The sequence below is a fragment of the Lutjanus erythropterus genome, chromosome 23 (genome assembly GCF_056507025.1).
Source record: "Lutjanus erythropterus isolate fLutEry1 chromosome 23, fLutEry1.hap2, whole genome shotgun sequence".
Taxonomy (NCBI): Eukaryota; Metazoa; Chordata; class Actinopteri; order Lutjaniformes; family Lutjanidae; genus Lutjanus; species Lutjanus erythropterus.
This window is the reverse complement of record NC_139339.1, coordinates 3,720,739-3,740,847: the sequence shown is the minus strand read 5'-3', so window position 1 is coordinate 3,740,847 and position 20,109 is coordinate 3,720,739. Positions and strand designations below refer to the sequence as shown.

The 20,109-nt window shown below is 38.3% G+C and overlaps 2 protein-coding genes and 1 long non-coding RNA gene across 4 annotated transcripts; 1 reads left to right on the top strand and 2 right to left on the bottom strand.

The window, feature by feature from the left end:
* Nucleotides 1–2,055: 2,055 nt before the first annotated feature.
* On the bottom strand, nucleotides 2,056–9,063 carry tmem185a (transmembrane protein 185A). Its single transcript, XM_084711625.1, has 7 exons — nucleotides 8,854–9,063; nucleotides 7,329–7,505; nucleotides 7,005–7,212; nucleotides 6,305–6,388; nucleotides 6,008–6,184; nucleotides 5,372–5,495; nucleotides 2,056–4,722 (listed from the first exon to the last, which is right to left on the bottom strand). Exons 1-7 carry the CDS (start codon nucleotides 8,889–8,891, stop codon nucleotides 4,472–4,474), a joined length of 1,059 nt encoding a protein of 352 aa, XP_084567751.1. The 5' UTR covers nucleotides 8,892–9,063; the 3' UTR covers nucleotides 2,056–4,471.
* A 3,149-nt stretch (nucleotides 9,064–12,212) lies between these two features.
* Nucleotides 12,213–17,383, bottom strand: LOC146305407 (myelin-oligodendrocyte glycoprotein-like). Of its 2 annotated transcripts, XM_084712955.1 has the most exons (5): nucleotides 17,218–17,376; nucleotides 13,988–14,365; nucleotides 13,516–13,605; nucleotides 13,158–13,262; nucleotides 12,213–12,851 (listed from the first exon to the last, which is right to left on the bottom strand). In XM_084712955.1, the coding sequence occupies exons 1-5, from the start codon at nucleotides 17,315–17,317 to the stop codon at nucleotides 12,814–12,816; spliced, it is 711 nt and encodes a 236-aa protein (XP_084569081.1). In that variant the 5' UTR covers nucleotides 17,318–17,376; the 3' UTR covers nucleotides 12,213–12,813. The 2 variants fall into 2 exon arrangements, with proteins under 2 accessions (XP_084569081.1, XP_084569082.1); XM_084712956.1 differs by lacking the exon at nucleotides 13,158–13,262 and having other exon boundaries at nucleotides 17,218–17,383.
* A 66-nt stretch (nucleotides 17,384–17,449) lies between these two features.
* LOC146305406 (uncharacterized) lies at nucleotides 17,450–18,629 on the top strand. The gene is made up of 2 exons (XR_014769149.1): nucleotides 17,450–17,654; nucleotides 18,452–18,629. It is a non-coding gene; the product is annotated as an uncharacterized LOC146305406 (long non-coding RNA).
* Nucleotides 18,630–20,109: the final 1,480 nt, after the last annotated feature.

The window sequence follows — 20,109 nt, the reverse complement described above, 5'->3', positions numbered from 1 at the left end:
AAAGCCTTCAACCTTGGGGAAACACTGTATATGTACATACATATGAATGAATCAGGGTTGTCATGGTATCAGATCTCGGTATATGATTATCGCGGCCGACACAATTCACGATGATCGAGAGTATCACAGTATCTATAGAAAATCTGAAAAACAAAAATTCTATCAGTCAAATTAATCCTTAACTTTGTTTATTGTGCATTTTGTGTATTTTCTGGCAAATGATTTACACTCAAATACACGTGTAAAGAGGTGGAGAAAGTTTTTAGACATAACTGTACCAAACTTTTTAATACCAGTAATATATGCATATAAAATTAAATTGTTGTTTAAGTGTATTCATACACACACACACACACACACACACACAGCAATATTGCGATTTAAAACTAGATATTGTTTTAGATTATTAACACTTGTGTTGACTGGTATTAATATTATTATATTCTATTATTCTATACTACTCAAGCTGTTCTATTATTTAACTTTACCTACTAAATCATTACTAATGATTACTTATCAAAAATCTCATTCTGTAAATATTTTGTGAGGGCAGCTGTCACAAGATTGCTAAATATTCAGTAAAAAAATATCGTGATATTTTATTTTGTTCATATCACCCAGCCCTAAAGCAGTATATACCACTTAATGTCACTTACCACCTCTGAATTTGACTGAAAAGAAAATCTCTGATGTGCTCTGATTTTACTGCGTCACATCCACACAGTTAACCAGCAACAATGGAGACGTTTTGTTCACACACACTTTGCATGCTCATGACTCGCTGAGCTGTCAGGTTTGAAGAGGTCGTGGTTGATTATTTAATATGAACCACGGGCCCCTGAGCCAAACCTTCACTTCCTAACTCAAAGTTTTACAGTAAAACACCAGCGGACAACCTGGAAAGTTGTCAAAAGTCTGTGATAAGTTTGTGAGGTTTAACAAGGGATGTCTGAGGGCCGAGGAGACATGAAGACAGAACTAAACTAACTTAGAGCTAAAGTAACGAGCTCCTGCTAGCAACCGCTAACAGCAACGGTCGTTTCCCGCAAACACAAGAGCAGCGACTTTAACCACTTAATGCTCATCGTCGTGTTGTTATAACAGCGTTATAGTTGCATACCTTAAGTTATTTAGGTGTATCTTGCAGTCCTCATGTGGTCCCAACACCTAAAGCTCAAACTCATCTTCGGACTGGAAGTAAACAGAAGCGTAAAGACTTCCGGTTCTCGTGTTCAGCTTTCAGAGTAAAAGCACGGCCGTTCCTGAAGACATTAGGTCACTGAATGAATGAAGCTGCAGTTTTTCTATTCACCACTAGATGGAGACAAGAAATAAAGAAAAGTGGGTTTGTTTTCCATAAGTTAAGAGTCCCAAAAAGTTGTGCAACTTTGATTAGATGAATTTTAGTGAAGGATTTGACAGGTTTAATTGATCCTCTTATTTATTTCATTTTGTGCACTTAAGTTGTATTTCTTGAAGTTTAAAAAGGAAATAAATTAATTTTTAAATGCATCAATTTGTGATAAAAAAAAAATACTTTGCTGTTTCCACTTTCATCAGAACATTATTTTGCCTCTTTATTCTTTATATGATTTTTTGACACAAGTATATCAGTTTGTAACTGTTCAGAGTGTTAATTAAGTTCATCGTTATTATTATGTTTGATGACAGAAAAAGAAAGAGGTGGGGAGCTCTGGATCAGAGGGTTGGTAGCAGACTGAAGCTTCTGGAGGATGAAATACCACAGTTGCTCTGATGTCGTCTCCTTTATTGGCAGGGGGAGAGCTCAGAGGGCGTTCCAAACTTTTGGGATTAAAAAGAGGATTTATTTTCACTCCTGCACCTCAAGCTTGGCAGCAGCGATCCATGAGGAAATCATTTTTTCAACTTTTGGGATTAAAAGCAGATTTATCTTCACATTTGCTTGTAAACCTGTGTGCAGCAGCAGCCACGGAGGGGCCGCTGTTTACAGTCAGATAATTAGTCTGTCTGTCCATGTTGACATGTTGAAATGTATTTGAAAGTGACATTGTGAGAGTAAAGACAGGAGGGATGTAAAGGAAAGAATCGACTTTTTCTGATGAGTTCTGACACACAAATACACACACAACTAATCGATTGAGAAAATAATCAACAGATTAATTATTTGCAGCCCAAATTCAGAAAAATACTTGATAGAGAAGATGGAGAGAAAATTGGTGAATGCAGCAAGTTCTCCTAAATCACTTGCAAATAACATGCAGGGAAATACCAATTAATTATAGAAGAGGCAGAGATGTTGACTGTAGCCTCAATAGACCACAATGCCATGCAGGAACCCTTGCTTTGTAAGCGCTACTGCAGGTGAAATGGGAAAATAAAGTAAATGCCATTATTTGACGCAAAAAAGTAAAGTTAAAAACTGTTTATCTGATGTGACATAATGACATCATGCAGTTTTAGGGTGGATTTATATCTGAGTTTAATTCTAAAATAAATATATGGACAAAACAGTGACATTGTCTGATGATTATTGGGAATCCACCAGCAATCATCAGAATAAAAAACAAAACAAAACTCAGGTTGCTCTACTTGCAGAATTAAGGGAGAGTTATGAGTAAATCAGACCAATTTAATGGGAAAAAAAAGACACCATGTAGAAAAAATTTACACACTCCAGCAATCAGGTTGTCCAACAAAATAAAAGAAGAGATGGGTAACTTGGTAAAAATTAGAAAATCTGGCAATGTGCGCAGACAAAACAGGAACCTCGGGAGTTAAACTGTCAACTCAATTAGAGAGGGTCAGAAAAGTATGTTTCACTGTTTTGATCTGTTACAGCTAATATGTGTAGGAATTCTTTTGAACACACATCATAGCTGATGGCCTCCAAATACATTACTGTATTTTTTTTACACCCAAAAATGTATTTCCGTAATTTTGTGCGTTGTGAGTCCCATATGAGATACTGTATTTACTGTGTACTGTGAGAATATGAACGACAAGACAAACCAAAAAGTCAACTGAGAATCTTATTCAGTGGTTATCAACTTTTTTAACACAGTCTTGATTTAACATGGTGACTCTTGCACAGATGGTTCTTCAAGTTGAATAAAAACAGAAGTTGGTGATTACAAATGCTCTTGTTTTTTTTTTGTTTTTTTTCCAGGTCTGCCTCTAACCTTCAACCCTGCCATCTCCACTCTGGTCCCTAACTTGACAACTTCTCTTATTTACAAAAATAAAAGGAATACAAAAACTGACAAGTCAACAAAGTGCCGTTTCCATTATTCTCTTTTCAAAGGAAAGGCTCTGATTTTTTCCAGGTCTGTTTTAAAATGAAGAATACCGGCATGATGTATACTGAAAGAGTCGCTGTAATCAGAGAGCGATCCATTCCTGGCTTGACTCCAATGTCAGAGGTGAGCGATAAAATCTACAGTTCTTGTTCTGTGCACTAACGCCTCTGAACATTTAGCTAAAGCTAACAAGAGGCTTCAGAAAGATAAATCAAGTTTGTGTTACTATCTTCCACTAGGTATGGAGTGTATTAATTTAATGATTAATGATCGAATATAATTGATGCAAAGTGAAGATGATGATCATTATCATCATCTTGAAAGATCTGCCTTTTTTCGTTTCCATATCTTGCTTCACAGCTGCACCACTATGTTCTTTGTAGCTTATAATGTCTGCTGAAATTAATTTAGACAATGTCCACATGTTAGCTTTGGCCAACATGTCAAAAGCATAACAAGAACTGTGGACTCTCATCTCTTAAATTGGAATCAAGTTCAGAGTGATTACAGAGAACAACAACTCTTTCATACTCATGTGAGTATTATATAATGTTAAGACAGACTGGAAAAAATATGAACCCTTCCTTTAACTCCACCTCCCCTTGTTTTCTCCACCTGCATTGTCAAAAGTGAGAACAGGAGCATTATGGGTACACTGATCCCAAATTCAAGCTAGAGAATCTCTCCAATGGTCCCCATCACAAAGCAAGCGCCATCTTTGATTCAGACACGCTTCAAACCTAAAGCAAAGATCTACGACTGGGTCAGAGTCAAATATTCATGTCCATGCAGATCAAGCTCAGTTCTGTTTCGTCTCATCTGAGACGCTTCCGTGGTCAGTTTCCCCCCCAAAAAAACGTCCATCTTCAGAATGGATAAAATTAGGAGTGTGTAACACAGTGAAACTTCACCTAGAGGTGAAAAACAAAAGCAGTCCCTTCCTTTCTTTTTGGTTCCATGATTTCAATCCTCGACAGTTAGAAGACAGCCGGTGAAACCAACGTGAGGATTCTGGATCCACTGATTATCCAAGTGTCACCCCAGCCAGTCACACTGATGCAGAGTTTTAGGTGAGGGGACCAAATCCTTCAGAACAGCAGATAAAAACCAAACACAGTGCCCTCTGCTGTTTTGGCTTCTTGATTGGAACACATCAGTACAGAAGTCCCAGCCACTTCAGCTCTCAGACACATTTAGTCCGGCATGTCGATGCAGAGTTTAGGTGGCGGGACAAAGTATTTCCCAGGGCTCTGTGTGATCACCACGCCTGTCTTCTTGTGGAACATGGGGGCGATCTTTGGCGGCGGCTCGGGGACGGGCAGATCCTCGGCCGCCTCGGGGTCCTCGCTGCGTTGGAGGTCGTAGGACACGTTGCCGTATTCCCGCAGGAAGGGGAGGAGCTCCAACAGGAAGTGGCAGAAGTCCTTACGGATGCCAAACCACCCTAAGGAAGATCAGACCAGAAAAGGAACTTAACAGTGCATTCTCCCTTAGTAACAGTTAATAAATATTCTTCTGTAACAAACAAATACAGGTGTTAGTAGGGCCCCAATAAGTCAAAATTAGGCCTAACTTGGAAACAACTTCCCCATTTTTAAATGAGATCTTGCTCATAACTACTTCACTAGCAGTTTAATAGTTACAAACCCACACGGGTCCAGACAATATTATAATGTTGCCTTCTCCTCACACTTCAGTCCATTCTAGGAAACAACTTCTGCCATTAACAGAGTCTATTCTTAGGTGCTGGGTTATTTATACCTTTATAAAAAAAATCTCCTATTAATTGATATAGGTGAATCAATAATGAAAATAGCTCCTTCCCTATTCTTCAGCTAAAGAGTTGTTCCACATCAGCAGCTTTGGCTCTGTGAGCAAGAACGAACATACAGATAAAGATACAAATGAGCTAACAAACACTGTCCATGGTAAAGTTTTACAAACAGATGTATTATTGGAAAGCTATTAATATATAATATCTACTACTGTAAGCAGAAGCACTGTAGTGTTTAATGGCAAAGAATAGCAGTAACACCCCCTGTGGAAAACATTCATCAGCCGGCAGCAGCACATTACTGGCTTTAAATACTCACAGTGGTTCCCTCCCTTCTGACCAAACGTGGTGGCCATGAGTGTGAGCAGCGAGAGCCAGAGAGGGACGAACACACACACGTAGCTCAGACTGTTGTGGCCGTCCAGCTTGTGCACCAGAAGGATCTGAAGAGACACATTTCTCATTTATAAGTTCAAAGGAGGCGAATGTGCATCATGCTCACTTAAACTTCTATCCACACTGCTTTGATTCACTTTGAAGTGTTTGGTCAAAAAGTGAAGATTATAATGATTTTGATGATGCAAAAAATTAAGCTTTACAATTTAAAAAGAACCATATATACAAATAATTTAAAACTCTTCTGACAATAAGTTTTAAGGGCAGTGCAGGCTAATTTTATTATTACTATTACTACTATTAACAATTCGCTTTAGATCCAACTTTCCTGTTTAATTTGTTGAGAGAATTGGCATGTGTGAATTTAATTGATATTAAAGAAAGATGTAATTTAGGCTTGGGAATATATGTCTAAAATATAGCTGTAAATACACTAACTAGCCTGTCTTCTCTTCTTAGCTTCCTATGCTGGTGCTCCTGCTGCTTCTACAAACTTGAGGTGTCGACTGTACTGAATACACTAACTTCAGGAACTATCCCTTTAATAGCTGAAACTCACCTCAAAGGTGAGGAGGGGCACAACTATGGTCATCCAGCTGATCGCCATGGTGATGTGAGTTCGCCGTTGCTCTGCGATGATGTCAATGGAGCGAAGGAAGAGGACGGACCAGATGATGTAGTAGAGGACAACAAGGCACAGGAAGGACATCAGGATCCACAGTGGGACGCACACCACCTGCACCCCACGCACGCACACACACACACACACACACATATCATTAGGACAATTATTACCACCAACAGTGGATTTAAATTAAATATGGATTTGGATCCATTTTGCGTTTTTGTATCTCACCAGCCAAGGCCAGGTGATGATCTTGTCCAGCCTCAGAGCGATGAAGATGAACTGAAGGATGTTAACTGAACACAACACCTCCAGCTGAGGAGTGGAAGGAAGAGACGATTGGGACAAAATTTCAGCACTGCACTCGTGTTTAACAATAATAACAGTTTCTCTCATGCGTACTTGACATGTCAATTCCAAACCAAATAAAATAATAAACATATTTAACTTCGAATGTTTGTATTTGTGCGTTCTTAGATGCACTGTGACTCTAAGACTGGGCTGTACGCTCCTTACAGCTGAACCAATTTGATGTTGAAATGTAACGGACATAAACATGTGCATCGTTTTCACATTCTGAACTTGGCTGCCTCTTGAGTTTTGGTGAGGATGGCTGAGTGTGAGCAGCTGCATCAATACCATCCGACCGGCACCTCTTGGCTCAACAGCTAGCGTATGGAAACATTTTGGCTTCTGTGATGTTGAAGGGAAAAGTTTGGTATGCAAGTTCTGTCTAAATTATTGTCCCTGGAACCCTGCTCCTTGTGGTGTAAACACAACGAGTTCCTCTACAGGTTCCCCATCACTGGGGAAAGCATTTATACATTGACATGTCAAATGAGAGTTTTTGCAAATTAATCTCCCTGAACTCTCTCCAAACACACTGATTTCCTGAGTGTCAGCGTATCCTCATAAATGTCAGATTCCTTACCTCGAGGGAACGGTCGTGTCTGAACCCCCAGACGCATGCTGCTACAGAGACAGGCGACACGAAGAAGAGAGGCATAAAGACGAGAAGCCAGAAGTAGTTTCCTCTCGCCACGCGATCGCACACTAACACCTCGAACATCAGCAACAGAACGTGGAGCCCCACAGCGATCAGCATGGCTTTGAACTCCACACACGTCTCCCCCTCAGCCCTGACAGAGGATACACAAAAATCAAAACATCAGAAAGTTAAATTTCATGGTGGACACTCGCATGATTGAGAAGATTAAATTGGGCCACAAATATCCATGTGTGTGTGAGAGTCTACCTGTACTGGGGGTTGTGCGCCCAGACTCCAGTGCCCACAGAGGCCCCAATGATGACCAACAGCTTCCACAGCCATATTGGGGTGAACACAGCCCAGTAGCTCCACTGGATGACTCCATCCAGCCTCAAAGAAAGCAGCACGGAGAACAGCAGCAGACAGGAGTAGATCAGGAATTTACTGCAACATGGGACAAAGAGTGAAAAATGTCTGACAGTTGACACCAATGTAAAAAATGTTTATAAGAATGTAAGTGCCTTGCTATTTGGAGTTTTGACAATTAAGAGGCATTACAAGGCATCAAATCAATATAGAGTTTACTTAAAAATGAGTGTAAAGAAGATTAAATGTATGCCAAATGTTTGTAAGTAAAATGTCAATTCCTAAAGAAAGAGACCCATAAAAACATAAATGACACAGAGCGTGGGCTTCCTGCAACCAGAGTCCCAATTTTAGAAAAAGTAAGATATGAAAGTTAGGACGATGGCCACAGAAGACTGCTAATATCAGTCACTATTGCAAATATAACGATAGGGTGTGTATATTTGGCTATATTTCAGCATATATTGACAGCAAGATGGATAAAGTGTGGGCGTATTTTAAAGGCACAACTTTAGTTTAGTCTTTGTTATAATTTATAACTACTAATAAATAAAATAACTTGTACACCTGCGAGAACTAGGCCGGTAATGTGAGTGTCAAAAGGGCTTATATTCCTGGCCTGCACTGAAACCATGACAGACATTAGATTTACAAAGACCTGTGTTTTTCACCCTGACATCATCCTCCACACCACACACCCACCAAGCTAGCCAGTCAAATGACCGTTATCATTTCTTTTAACCTTCTAACTCCTACCTGCCCCCTTATGATGTGAAGAACTGGACCTAGTGTTTTATCATATATTGATGGGCTGTACTTCATTTGTGTCCATTATGATTATACCCCACAATGTGTGTACATTATACTGTGTATGGTTGCAAGTTTAGGCTGATTTTTTAGATGTCATTACAGTTCCCATTACACTACAGCTACCCAAGGACGTGTCTTGTTTTTTTCCTTCTTACTTCATTTCATCTGTGTTAATTAGATTTACTGAGCTGTTAGTCTGGAACGGTTTCTGTTTGTGGCCTGTAAAGGTTTTTGATATACTTCAACTGAAGATATTATAACAAGTGTTATTACTGAAAACAAAAATGAGGAATTAACTAAACAGCTGCATGTTATTTCTGTTTAGCTACGTACAGATGGCTTTTACTAGCAATCCCCAACGTTATCTTAGCTAGCACGTTAGCCAGGCCTTGTTTAGTCGGATAGCTTCTTTTCGCTGTAACTGCTGTACTCACAGTTAACTACTTTATAACTTATTGTATCTGTTCAGCTACTAGAAATACCTCTAAGCAATTCAACACGTATAGATACATATTTTCTGCCTATTTTCGTACAGCGAGACACTAAACCCTGCCCAATCAAGCAATGTTAACTAGCTGCAGAGTTAGCCGAAGTGTTAGCATGTAGTTAACGTTACCTGGGATTGAAGTCCTGAAAGAGTCCTCTTAAATTCATGGTGTAAAGAGGGGCTGGTTAGCTAACCAACATTAGTTTCCCGTGTCGTTAGCTAATTCACCGCATAACCTGTGTGCTACACATGTTAATTTCGGTGGGAGTTGAGCTTTTTGGTTCAGTTTCATTACAGCTCTTTGCTAGCCCGTGTTTTGTTTTGCTCTCGGAAATCACGTGACTGGCGAAGAGGGCCCAAGAGGGCCGAACAATTCCGGAATAGTACGCGTAGTAACTTTAAACAAAAGTACAGTTTAAGACATATACAATTAAAATGAAAATTGACAGGTACAAAAATTATAAAGAGTAAGAAAACTCTAAAATAAAAAAAAAAAAAAAAAAAAAAAAAAAAAAAAAAAAAAAAAATTAAATTTAATTTAATTTAATTTAATTAAATTTAATTAAATTTAAAATAGATTTCATATTCTGTCTGCGGTCCAACTGAATGAACTGACAAATATCCATATAGAAACTGGTCTTTCCTGGATTTAGTCAAATTTCAATAAATCTTAATAAAGAGACAGCTATTTTAGAAATGTAGTCTAATGTGTGTTGGTTTTAACAAAACTATATTTATGTAAAACTGTTCAGTGAGCATTGGCGAATTATTGTCAAGAAATGCTATTTATGTTTTGAAGTATAATTTATTTTTTAAAAGAAGTACAGGCTTTTTTACAGCCTTTTCTCCTTTAAGATAAGATATAAAATATAAAGACTAAAATATGAAAAATTACAAAATATAAAACAGAACATAAGAAATATTTTAATAAATTAATTTAAACAACCCTAAAGAACCCCGTTATATTCCAAAGGTTTTATTCTGGAACCCACCAAAGGGATTCTAACAAGAAACCTTTTATATTTCAAGGGTTTTATCTATAAACCCCCACCCAGGCGGTTCTAAAAAGAAGATAGATTGTCAAAGAGTACAACAATCTTTGAAGAACTTTTTCTTTGAGAAAGCATTCTTAATGGAACCCTTAGTCTCACAAAGAACCCCTGATGAACCATTACTCCAAAAAAAGGGTTCATCAGAAACAAATAGTTCTGGGTAGAACCTCAGCCCTCCAGGAACCCTTATTTTAAAGACAGAAAACAATCAAAGAAAAGAGTCAATCATAAACACAGTAGTAGTAGAATTCAAATCTGAAAACAAAATCCGCATAAATCTTCAGATCAGAACAGTAACGTTAGAACAGATAAATCCCTCTGGGAACGATAATACACAGGTTTTAATCTCCCTCTTAAAGCTCCACAAATCAATATACAGATTTAACTGAACTTTGGCTGGATCATTAAAAGAATATAAAACAAACAACCTGCTCACATCCTCAAACTCGTCATGGAAACTGTAGAGGAAACTGAGACATCAGAGTCTCTGGGTTTCTGTATGTAGAGTCTCATTGTTTGGGTTTGTGGGAGGAAAAGTTTCCATCAAGAATCTGCAAGTCTACAGGAAGTTATCCAGACACCTCTCATTTACTCACACCTACCTGTTCTTATGATGCCTTTAGGGTGCATCCCCAAGAATATTTTTAGCACAGATTAACAAAAACAACCAGAGGGGAAAAACTTTGTTATATAACTTTCCAAAGAGTTCAGTGCTTTTAATCTGAAACACGTTCTCACCAGCAACACAAAAAACAAGACATACCAATGATATTTAATTTCTTCTTGTTTTATTAAACTGTACAAGATCAGAATATGAGGTAGATTAAAAACAAATGTGAGGATTTTAAAAGGGAATATCAGGTAAACTTTGCCAACCGCTGTCAGAGGTCATTTAATGCAGCTGATAGCAGTGGGAGCTGTGTGTCACCAAGTTGACCTCTGCAACTGTCAACTCTCATTAAACAGAAACTTAAATAAAGTGCAAAATCTGTCTCATTTTATGTACAGGTTTTATGGACAAATAAATTAATAAACAGGCAAACAAGGGACACAACATAAAGAAACATTTTAAAATAAAACCCATGCATCTGAAAATGACTTACAAGATGAACAAACACCACGAACACATCTACAGCGTGAGCAGCGTACCGTGACAGGAAGCTTTAAACATTTGAATAATCAAATTTATGCAACATGATTATTTCTGCACACACGTCAGCACAAAAAACACCGCAAAACGCTTCAAATAAATTAAAAAAATATTACAATATTAGAGCTGCTCTTTTAGAAACAGATAGGTGCCCTGCTCAAAGGCACATTGACAGTAGCTGTGAGTGAACACTTCAACTTCACCTGATGTTCAGTTTATTTACCTAAAAGTAAATTCAGCTGTGGCACAAAAATTTGCAAGAAAACCGCAGGTGCACGTTCCAAATGTGGTCTCAAAACTGAAAAACAGTACCACAGCTGGTGACGTGGTTTTAGTTGTCACATGTCACTGTATGCAGTTGTTTGGTTATTTTAAAGAGCTAATAATAACCTACATGTAGATCTCAGTAACCCTACAAACAAAAATAACCTGCAAAATGTGACACTAAGTTCTATTTTTTTTTCCATCCTTCTCTAAATCACACTGATGTTAACACAACTGTGATGTTTTCCATGAGAAAAGTTGTAACCAGGATGATCTTTTTGCCATCCAAAGCAAACATGGAAACAGGAAACAGGAAAAGGACGGTTTCTCTGCAGCAGTTGATGTTGTTACATCCACGAGCTGCAGGTAAGCTGAACATAAGAAAAAAACACCACATGACATTAGATTCTGCTGCCCCACAAGAACCTCAACCTCTTAAAATAACCAGTTGCACTTTTTTTTATTTCTGCTTCATACTCTGACCTATATCTGCTGTTCAAACTGCACTAACTAGGTCTGTCTTTATAGGTTGCAAATGCCAAAACGTCCACATTCAAATACAATGCAAATAGGGCTGATATGCTTCCTTGTGTCTATGGTCAACTAAGGGACACATGCAAAGCGACTTGGAGATAAATTTCCAACTAGGTCAGCGTGGACTCTGACAAACGAAGAGCTCCGTGCCAATAAACCTGTTTAAATAGAGAATTCAGATGCATCTGAAGGAATTTTTGTTGTTCACTTTCATGCAGCCATTTCTCTTCAGTCTGTGCACAAATAGCACGACTTCACACTGGGTCAGGTGACGGAGTATGAAGTGGAGGGTCGGAGGTGGACGTATCGGGGTTCGGGTCCCGTGTGAAGCCAAAACTCAACATTATTTAACATTTTAAGTTGCTGTTAACTGTATTCCATTACAGTTACACATAAAAAAGAAGTAATCAGATTACAGATACATTTAATAAAAACGGGGATTATTAGCAGGATTAGTATTTTAAAATGAAGACCAATATACTTCCATGCACAGAGCACACAGCTCTGGTGAAAAAAATGTTTCACCAGGTGGAAATTTCAACTTTATTTGTTTTTAAATCAATCAATCAATCAATCAATCAATCAATCAATCAATCAATTACACACGGCAGAGGAAGGAACAGCTGGTCAAACTAAAAAATCCAAATCAATCTGCATCTATTTTGATTAATAGTTATTTGTTTTGAGTCTAAACAGTAACAGTAACAGTAAACTAAATAGTTTTCAGCTGTGGACAAAACGAGATATTTGAGGACGTCGTCTTGGACTTTAATCAACATTTTTCACAATTTTCTGATAGTTCATGGACAAATGATCGATTAATTGAGAAAATCATTTATCAATGTTGAAAACAATCATTAGTTGCAGCCTTAAAAACACTTCACTGCGCTGCTCACTGGTACAGTAACTTCCTGTTCAAATCAGTAAAAACTTACAGAATTTCCTGGTGGGAGTCAGTTTTATTCCACACATAAAATCCTCCCTCTGCAGATCCAGTGGCCACCTGAAGCTGGACGGGCTGCTGGTCTGAATCCTTGACCAGGTTGTGCAGTGCTCTCTCCTCTAATAACAGCTTACATCGGTGTGCCCTTAAGCAAGGCGCCTTAGGCTGTAGGTACCTTCAGGAACTGGAAGGACAATTAAAAGAATAGAAAATGATTAATTAGTCATCTGACTCCTAAAAATCAAATTAAATGTTCCCATTATTTTCAAGCACATAAAGAGATAGTTTGGATTTTCTGAAGTGGGGTTGTGTGAGGTACTTTGGTACCATTGTTGGTGTATTACATTCAGTAGATGGCAGCTCAGTTTGGACAAACTTTGGCGAATCCAAACTTTGCCTTTAGAAGCACCAAAGTCACACAATAACACAAACGAACTAGCTGATCAATCAGAGAAAACAGATGATTTGAAAAATAAAGCCACTGACATACTTTTTTTTTTATGCTTGTATATCAAATACATTGTGACTCCAAGAACACCCAAGATCACCAGCGAGACCACAGCTGGGATCACCCTGCTCCGAACGGACACACCATCTGATAGAAACAATCAAACAGAGACGATGAAACCTCCTGGGATACACCAAACACACGGCGTGAATGTGACTCAACCTTGGACAAATTCTGGAGCACTGACACTAAAGTTGTAAACATTATTTTTTCCTGTGACTGCTTCACAATAAAAGCCACCTTGTGTTGGATTTGTACGGCAGACTAAAGGGTAAAAAGTGAAGCTGCTATCAGTGAGATAAAACTAATAAACATAAAAAAAACTTAATAATTTCCTCACCTGTCACATCCGCCTCCTTGGGATCAGGAGTCGGTTGATGTCTGGGTTGCAGCGGTGCCTCCGTTGTCAAGGTTTTAGTTGAGTTTGGCTCTGGACAGACGATATGATGCAATGGCTGATAAATACAATATCAAAGAAGACTATTACAGGGTAACATAAGTTCCTGCAGTGCTCGATAAAGAATTGAATTACTTATGATAATCTGCAGACCTTGTTGTGAGCAGTTTCTTGCAGATTATCCTGCAGAAATAAAGTCCAGAACTTACCCCAAAACTATCTATTTTTGATTCTGGGGTGAAATGTTCCTTTAACGTTATTTGAGGCACTGATCTTGCATGTATATATTGTTTGGTAAGGTATAGAGAGGACAAAATGTTGATAAAATACACTAATTTTAGGTCAAATAATGAAATTAATCTTTTGTTTCAACTTTAATCTGGACTATGAGCAGTGTTTTATCAGATAAACTCACCCACAACAAGAAGAACAATTGAATAATTGGATCGACTCTTTAACTTTGGAATGAAACATTTGTATCGTCCTCCGTCTGCGAGCGTCACGTTGGTGATCTTGAGTGATATGTTTCCTTGTGTCAGGCTGTCTCTGAACAGCGTCGTCCTCCCGGTGTATGATGGGATCTGCATGTCCGTCACCTCTTGAGTGTCCCGGTACAGATAAACATAGTCGACCCGGCTCAGCCGATCGTTGGGGTCGGGCTTGAGATCGGGCATGGACCACTCCACCGTCAATCCCACCACGCTGGACTGAGGCTCCACGTGACACGGCAGTATGACGTCATCACCCGGAGCAGCCACGATTGGCTGAAGCGAACCAATCACCCGAAGCTGACCTGAGAAATGAGAGAGAAATTTAAAACCTGCTGAAAAAAGCGAGTCAAATCTAAAATCTGCTTCGCTGCATGTTGTATTTTCAGCACTGATAACTTTTCAGCAGCGGTGCTTGAAGGACCAGTCTGCAGACTGCAAGCCTCACTCTGCCGTTGCAAGAGTGTGGGAGAACCCACAGTGGCCGACAAGCTTGTGCCAAACTCTACAGGATATAAACAGGTCATTTTAAGGTATCAAACACACAAAAAAATCTTATTTTCAGGTGATTATACACAAACGAAAACATACCTAAGGATATAATATTTCATTTCTGCCCTGTAACCTCCCTGTAAAATCTTACACACTCTTAAAATCTTAACAAATGCACAAGTTTTATTTGGAACCACTTTTGACCAATTTAGAGCTGCAACCAATGGTTCTTCTCATTATCTATTAATCTTCCCATCATTTTCACAATTAACTGATGAATAGTTAACAAAATAACAAAATAAAAAGTACTTTGATTCTCAGGAAAGAATACAGAACAACTTGCCCCGCTGCTGTGAATCTCTTGCAGAAACTAATATTCATCAGTTTTCTTTCATGCATTTATTTTGGATAACTGCTGCAAATTTGACTAAATTTTCCTTTAGAACTTTTCTTGAGAAACGGGAACCCTTCTTTCCAGGTAGCCTGGTTTGGTGTGGGCGGATTGTTGTCTGACTTGTTAGAGTCGTAGGGCTTATTCTCGCTGTACAGTGCAAGTCAGAAACAGGTTCTGATAATGAAAAGAGGGAAAAAAGGTGTGGAAAGTGTCATAAGTCAGGAGATATACAAGAGATTTGTGGGCCTGTGAGGAAATAGGGACAGAGAAACTGCAATGAGAGGATGGGTGCATGGAGTTTTCACAGTTAGTTGCCTTATAATTTTGTCAGTTGCTTAATCATTTCACCTCTGAGCTATTTTTGTTGCACTGTTGAAACTCCTGATGATGAAATTCACACACTGATTGTGGCTGTCTGGAGATAAAGTTGCCTTACAGAATTCCAGACTGCTTTGGTAATCTGGCTCAGAGTCGCTGTCTGGTTTCTACTGTCTGGTTCCCAACAGTTATTTCCAACCAAGTAGTTTGATTGGATGAGAGACTCCATGAGCGCAGATTAAAGAGTATGACAGCATTTGGACTTTTTAACTGCATGTGTCTGGTTTTTGTAACGATGCAAACCAAATTTCAGGCTGGAAAATAAAGAATCAAGTGAACTGAGATCTTGAACAAGCACTAAGTTTCCCTTTTGGATAGATTCAGCACTAGTAGATACTTTTGATAACCTCGGCTTATACAGATCAGTTATAATGTTGTTTACTGAACAGATTTCATGATCAGCAGATTTAGCTTTTGAAGTCATGGTGAAATCACAGTGCGCCCATCATCAAATCCTGTGGTTGGTTTGTCTGGTTTCAGATGACAAACGTGCCACACCAGCGTCTGCGGTCCAGGTCACACATTGAGACCACGCCCCACATTTTGATTATTTGCTCCAGTTTTCAAAAGTCAAACCACGGCAGGACGGACGTTTTTCTAAAATCTGGGAATGGCTGTGAAGAAAGCAGGGCAGGATGTCACCACCACACAAAACATGACTTATCGCTCGACATGGCTCAGCAGCAACATTATATTTCATGTCATCAACTTACTGCTCCACAGAGAAGTGTAATGAACTCCCACACAGTCGTGCTCTTTGGCCTAAATGAACAGAATCACTGTTGACTGACTATGAAAAGGCCTTTTGTTCCATTTAAACCTCTATGACAAAGACTTGATGATTGCTGGTTTGTTCATCTCAGAGTCAAACACTAAAGGCATAGTGTGTGTTTTAAAGGAGAGCAGTCCCCTGCACAAATATAACTTGACTTGGATCTGCACTTTTTGTAGTTTATCATTGTAACTTTAAGAGAAGTCTGTGTTGTTTAGTTTTCCTTTTTCTGAAATGGTGTTTGCCTTTTGGGTTACAGGGAGATCTGAACTTACTGTGTATGTAAATGTATTTTTTGTACTTTGAAAGTCAAATAGTCAAAGATGTTGTGTTGCTGACGGGATGTGGGGCTTAAAACTGGAGGAAGTTGAAACAACTGTGTAGCAGCTGGATTATTTGTTTGAAAATGCACCTGAAACTGTTTGAACAATGGGTTCATTTAGTTATTTATGAAGCCAAGATGCTAAACCTGCATTCAAGCCTCCTCATGAATATTTGTGGCTGTGTGTTTTCACTGTAAATTTAAAATCTTTGGGTTTACATTGTTGGATGAACAATAAAGGCAAATTAAAGACATACATTTTTGGACATTTTACATACTGAACAATTAAATGACTGATCAAGAAAATAATTAACTGTCAGATAAATTGATAAAGAAAATAATCATCAGTTGCCACAATAACATGATCTTTGTGCCATGTTTTTACAGCTATTTAGTTTAGAATTGTGTTTGTAAAATTAGAAATCATGGAAGAGCTGTCCAAGAGGGAAGCTATGAGTCATAAAGTTCATTCAATACTCTTCTGGATATGACTCACCACTGAGGGCATTAAATTTTAAATATTCATGAAAAGAAAACAAATGAAACATTTTGTGGAGGGCGAAAAAAAAAAATAGTTTGAGCAAGTAGATTTCTGATGAAATTACCCGAGGAAATAAAGAAAACATTGAACCCTGAACGCACCAAGTTTGAGTCTATGAGGATGACTAGTGACATTTTGACTATTAACTGTTTTTAACGTCTGAGAAGAATATTTTACAGTGTCACTGTCGGGTAACAATTTAAATTTAACTGGTAAAAAACGAGTAGTAGTAACAATAAATAAAGTAACAGAGTTTACCTTCAGCAGACGTGTTGGCGAGAAGCATCATCAAAACGACGAGGGTCAAATGTAAAGTTATAGGTGGGACAGAAACACCGCTGAGGTCCTCAAAATCCATTTTATCTCTTCAAACCGAGAGACAAAGACAGACGGGAAACTGATGAACAGCTGCTTAATCTCAACTAAACCACGCCTCTGTCTCCGCCCAACGTGGAATGTACCTTCAACACAAAAATATGATGATCTCACTTCATTGTCTTTATTCTTTCTCTTTCTGTAGCCTTTCTGTCCTGGACGCACATTACGCAAGTTTGCGTAGGACCCCACAAGGGACGTAAAGTCCGTCTCCCCCTCAGGTCAGCGCGTCTGTCGATGTCTGTTCTGAATGTCTCTAATGAGAGGATGAAACAAAACTGAAGAGAAAACAACATCCTGACAGTGAACAGGGTCAACAGGTATCAGGTGTTTCCTCCTTCTACAAGTTTGATCTCATTCATTCTCGGTAACGTCTGTCCGTCTGTCAGATAAATGTACTTAAAGTAAAAGTATTAATGTTACAGTAAAATATTAATGTCAGTGTTATTATGTCTGATGTTTCTGGATGAATATTATTGCATTAATGTGACTTAATTAATGTTTACTGCTGCAGATGTTTCAGGTTCAGTTTCAGTTTAATATAACTAGATCAAACTACAGCAATGAATCATGGTCTATAACAGTGTTTCCCAGCCCTGCAATGTTTTAGATGTTTCCCTGCTCCAACACAATTGATTTAAATGATCAGGTTGTTGTCAGGCTTCTGCAGAGGCTTGATGTCAAGCTGAGCATTTGATTCAGGTGTGTCTGAGCAGGGAAACACCTAAAACATGCAAGGCAGGGGGTCCCCGAGGACCAGGGGTTGGTCACCATCTAATGTCTGTAGCATCACTGTCCTGTGAGAACCATGCATCTCTAAAAAGTAAGAAAACAACTTTTTTTTTCAGCTTTGTGGATTATAAAGTACAGATATTACCTCTGGGATGTAGAGAAGAAGCATAAAGTTGGATAAAACAGAAGTACAAAATAAGTACAGTACTTGATGTAAATGTATTTAGTTACTGTCCACCACTGATTACAGCTCTGATCTAATGCAAGACGGAAATGAATTAATGTCAATATTCACTAGTAGTAGTAGTAGAAGTATTCTGTTTATTAAATGTTGTTTTTTTGGTACCTCATTCTGTTCTATAAAGACTTATTCTTTGACCAACAGGTGGAGCAAACTGGTGTAAAGAAGGGAGGATTGTAGTGGGAGCACTGGGATGTCAGGTGTGACTGTGTGGCCAGTTTGGAGGGGCCCTTAGCAGGATTTTCTGATGTCCCTGAAACCTTTTAATGTCTCATGACAGATGTCCACCTTCAATAAAAGTGCCTTGTCTCTAAATGTACAACGTCTCTGAGTTAATTGTATTACTTTGTCATGATTCTTATTTGTCAATATGTGATTTTCAAACACTTAAAGCCTTTGATGTCCTCTTGCGAGCCTCATGCGTCCCACTCTTGGCCTCCACAGATAAAGATATAGAAACAAAGGACAGACAGACAAAGACATTTAGTCCTAAAACCTCTTTTGAGACAGGCTAATGTATGTTTTGGGGTTAAGGATAAACTTGAATGCAAGGCTGTGTGTTTTGGCCGTGATTTTACTATTTGATTTTCATATTTGTTGATTTAAATTAAAGAGTAAATTTGAAAGTGGTCATGGTCATGTTCTCCGTCATGCTTCATGCTTGCGTAGTTTCTGTGGTGTCTTAAATTATTCCCAAGGTTATTAAGAAGAATGACTGCATGACCAAATTATCTGGGGGATTTTCTTTGACATGTCCAGATACCTAATCGTGAAGGCAGAAACTAGAGGGGAAACCCACATTGTAGTCTGTAAGAATCTTAATTAAGATCGGTAATCTTTCCTCTACACCACAGAGCTGTAAAAAAAGAAATTATTATTATTATAGTTAAGCAGGGACTTTGCAAATAGTAGCGAAGTTTATTTAGTCCATGATCATGAGATCCTGATGTATGGAGTCACAGGAGTGCCACATGAAAAAATAAATATTTTAAATAATTTTAAAAAATGTATTAGTTGATATTGTAAATATTTAAATAGATCATTTGATCCTCCCCTTTCATTTGTAGTTTTTTTTAAGTTAAAATGAACAGCGTCCCAGCTGTGAGTTAGAGATCATTATTATTATTTGTCTAAAGATTTCTGTATTTAACTTTTATTTGGCATGGTCAGCATGGACACCCTGACTGTTCTGCAGCCATGCAGTCACATACACAACAAACTGCACTGCACTGTGTTTTCTGACACCTTTCTATCAGAACCAGCATGAACTTCTTCAGGAATCTGAGCAACAGAAGCTCATCTGTTGGATCGGACCACACGGGTCAGCCTTCGCTCTCCACGTGCATCAATGTTTGTTTGTTTGTTTGTTTGTTTGTTGTCTTTGAGCTAAAAAAGACTAACCATGACTTTTTTCTTTTTATTTGTTTTCTAAATGTTAAAGTCAAATCTCCATTATTTTTAATCAAATTAGGCTGTGCATTAATTCATTTTCCTGTTTCCTCACATGTCTCTCCACATAATGATTGTCACAGGATGTCATCATGAGGTTATTATAACAGATGACTGAGGTCATGATGTCTCAAAATGTTATTGAGGTTTTGGGTGATGACTGTCTTGTGATTCAGCAGGTTGCTAAAATCACAAACAACTTAATAAGTATTTATTCAGAGACAAATTATTTCCCAAACACAAAAATGTATATTTACTTTAGTATCTGCTGAATGGAAATGGAAATGGAAAGCACCATCAAGCCCAGGCATTCTGGTAAGCCCTTTTTATCTCCAGGTAATTTCTGTAAAACA

What these genes read in the sequence shown, in the direction of transcription:
- tmem185a (XM_084711625.1), bottom strand. Translation starts at nt 8,891, where the DNA reads ATGAATTTAAGAGGACTCTTTCAGGACTTCAATCCCAG. An exon ending in GCGCACAACCCCCAGTACAG is followed by an intron (nt 7,213 to 7,328) that starts GTAGACTCTCAC and finishes ATCCTCTGTCAG; the next exon opens with GGCTGAGGGGGAGACGTGTG. An exon ending in TCAGAAGGGAGGGAACCACT is followed by an intron (nt 4,723 to 5,371) that starts GTGAGTATTTAA and finishes GATCTTCCTTAG; the next exon opens with GGTGGTTTGGCATCCGTAAG.
- LOC146305407 (XM_084712955.1), bottom strand. Translation starts at nt 17,317, where the DNA reads ATGGATTTTGAGGACCTCAGCGGTGTTTCTGTCCCACCTATAACTTTA. An exon ending in CGCCAACACGTCTGCTGAAG is followed by an intron (nt 14,366 to 17,217) that starts GTAAACTCTGTT and finishes CTCATTTCTCAG; the next exon opens with GTCAGCTTCGGGTGATTGGT. An exon ending in AATTGTTCTTCTTGTTGTGG is followed by an intron (nt 13,606 to 13,987) that starts GTGAGTTTATCT and finishes TCGTCTGTCCAG; the next exon opens with AGCCAAACTCAACTAAAACC.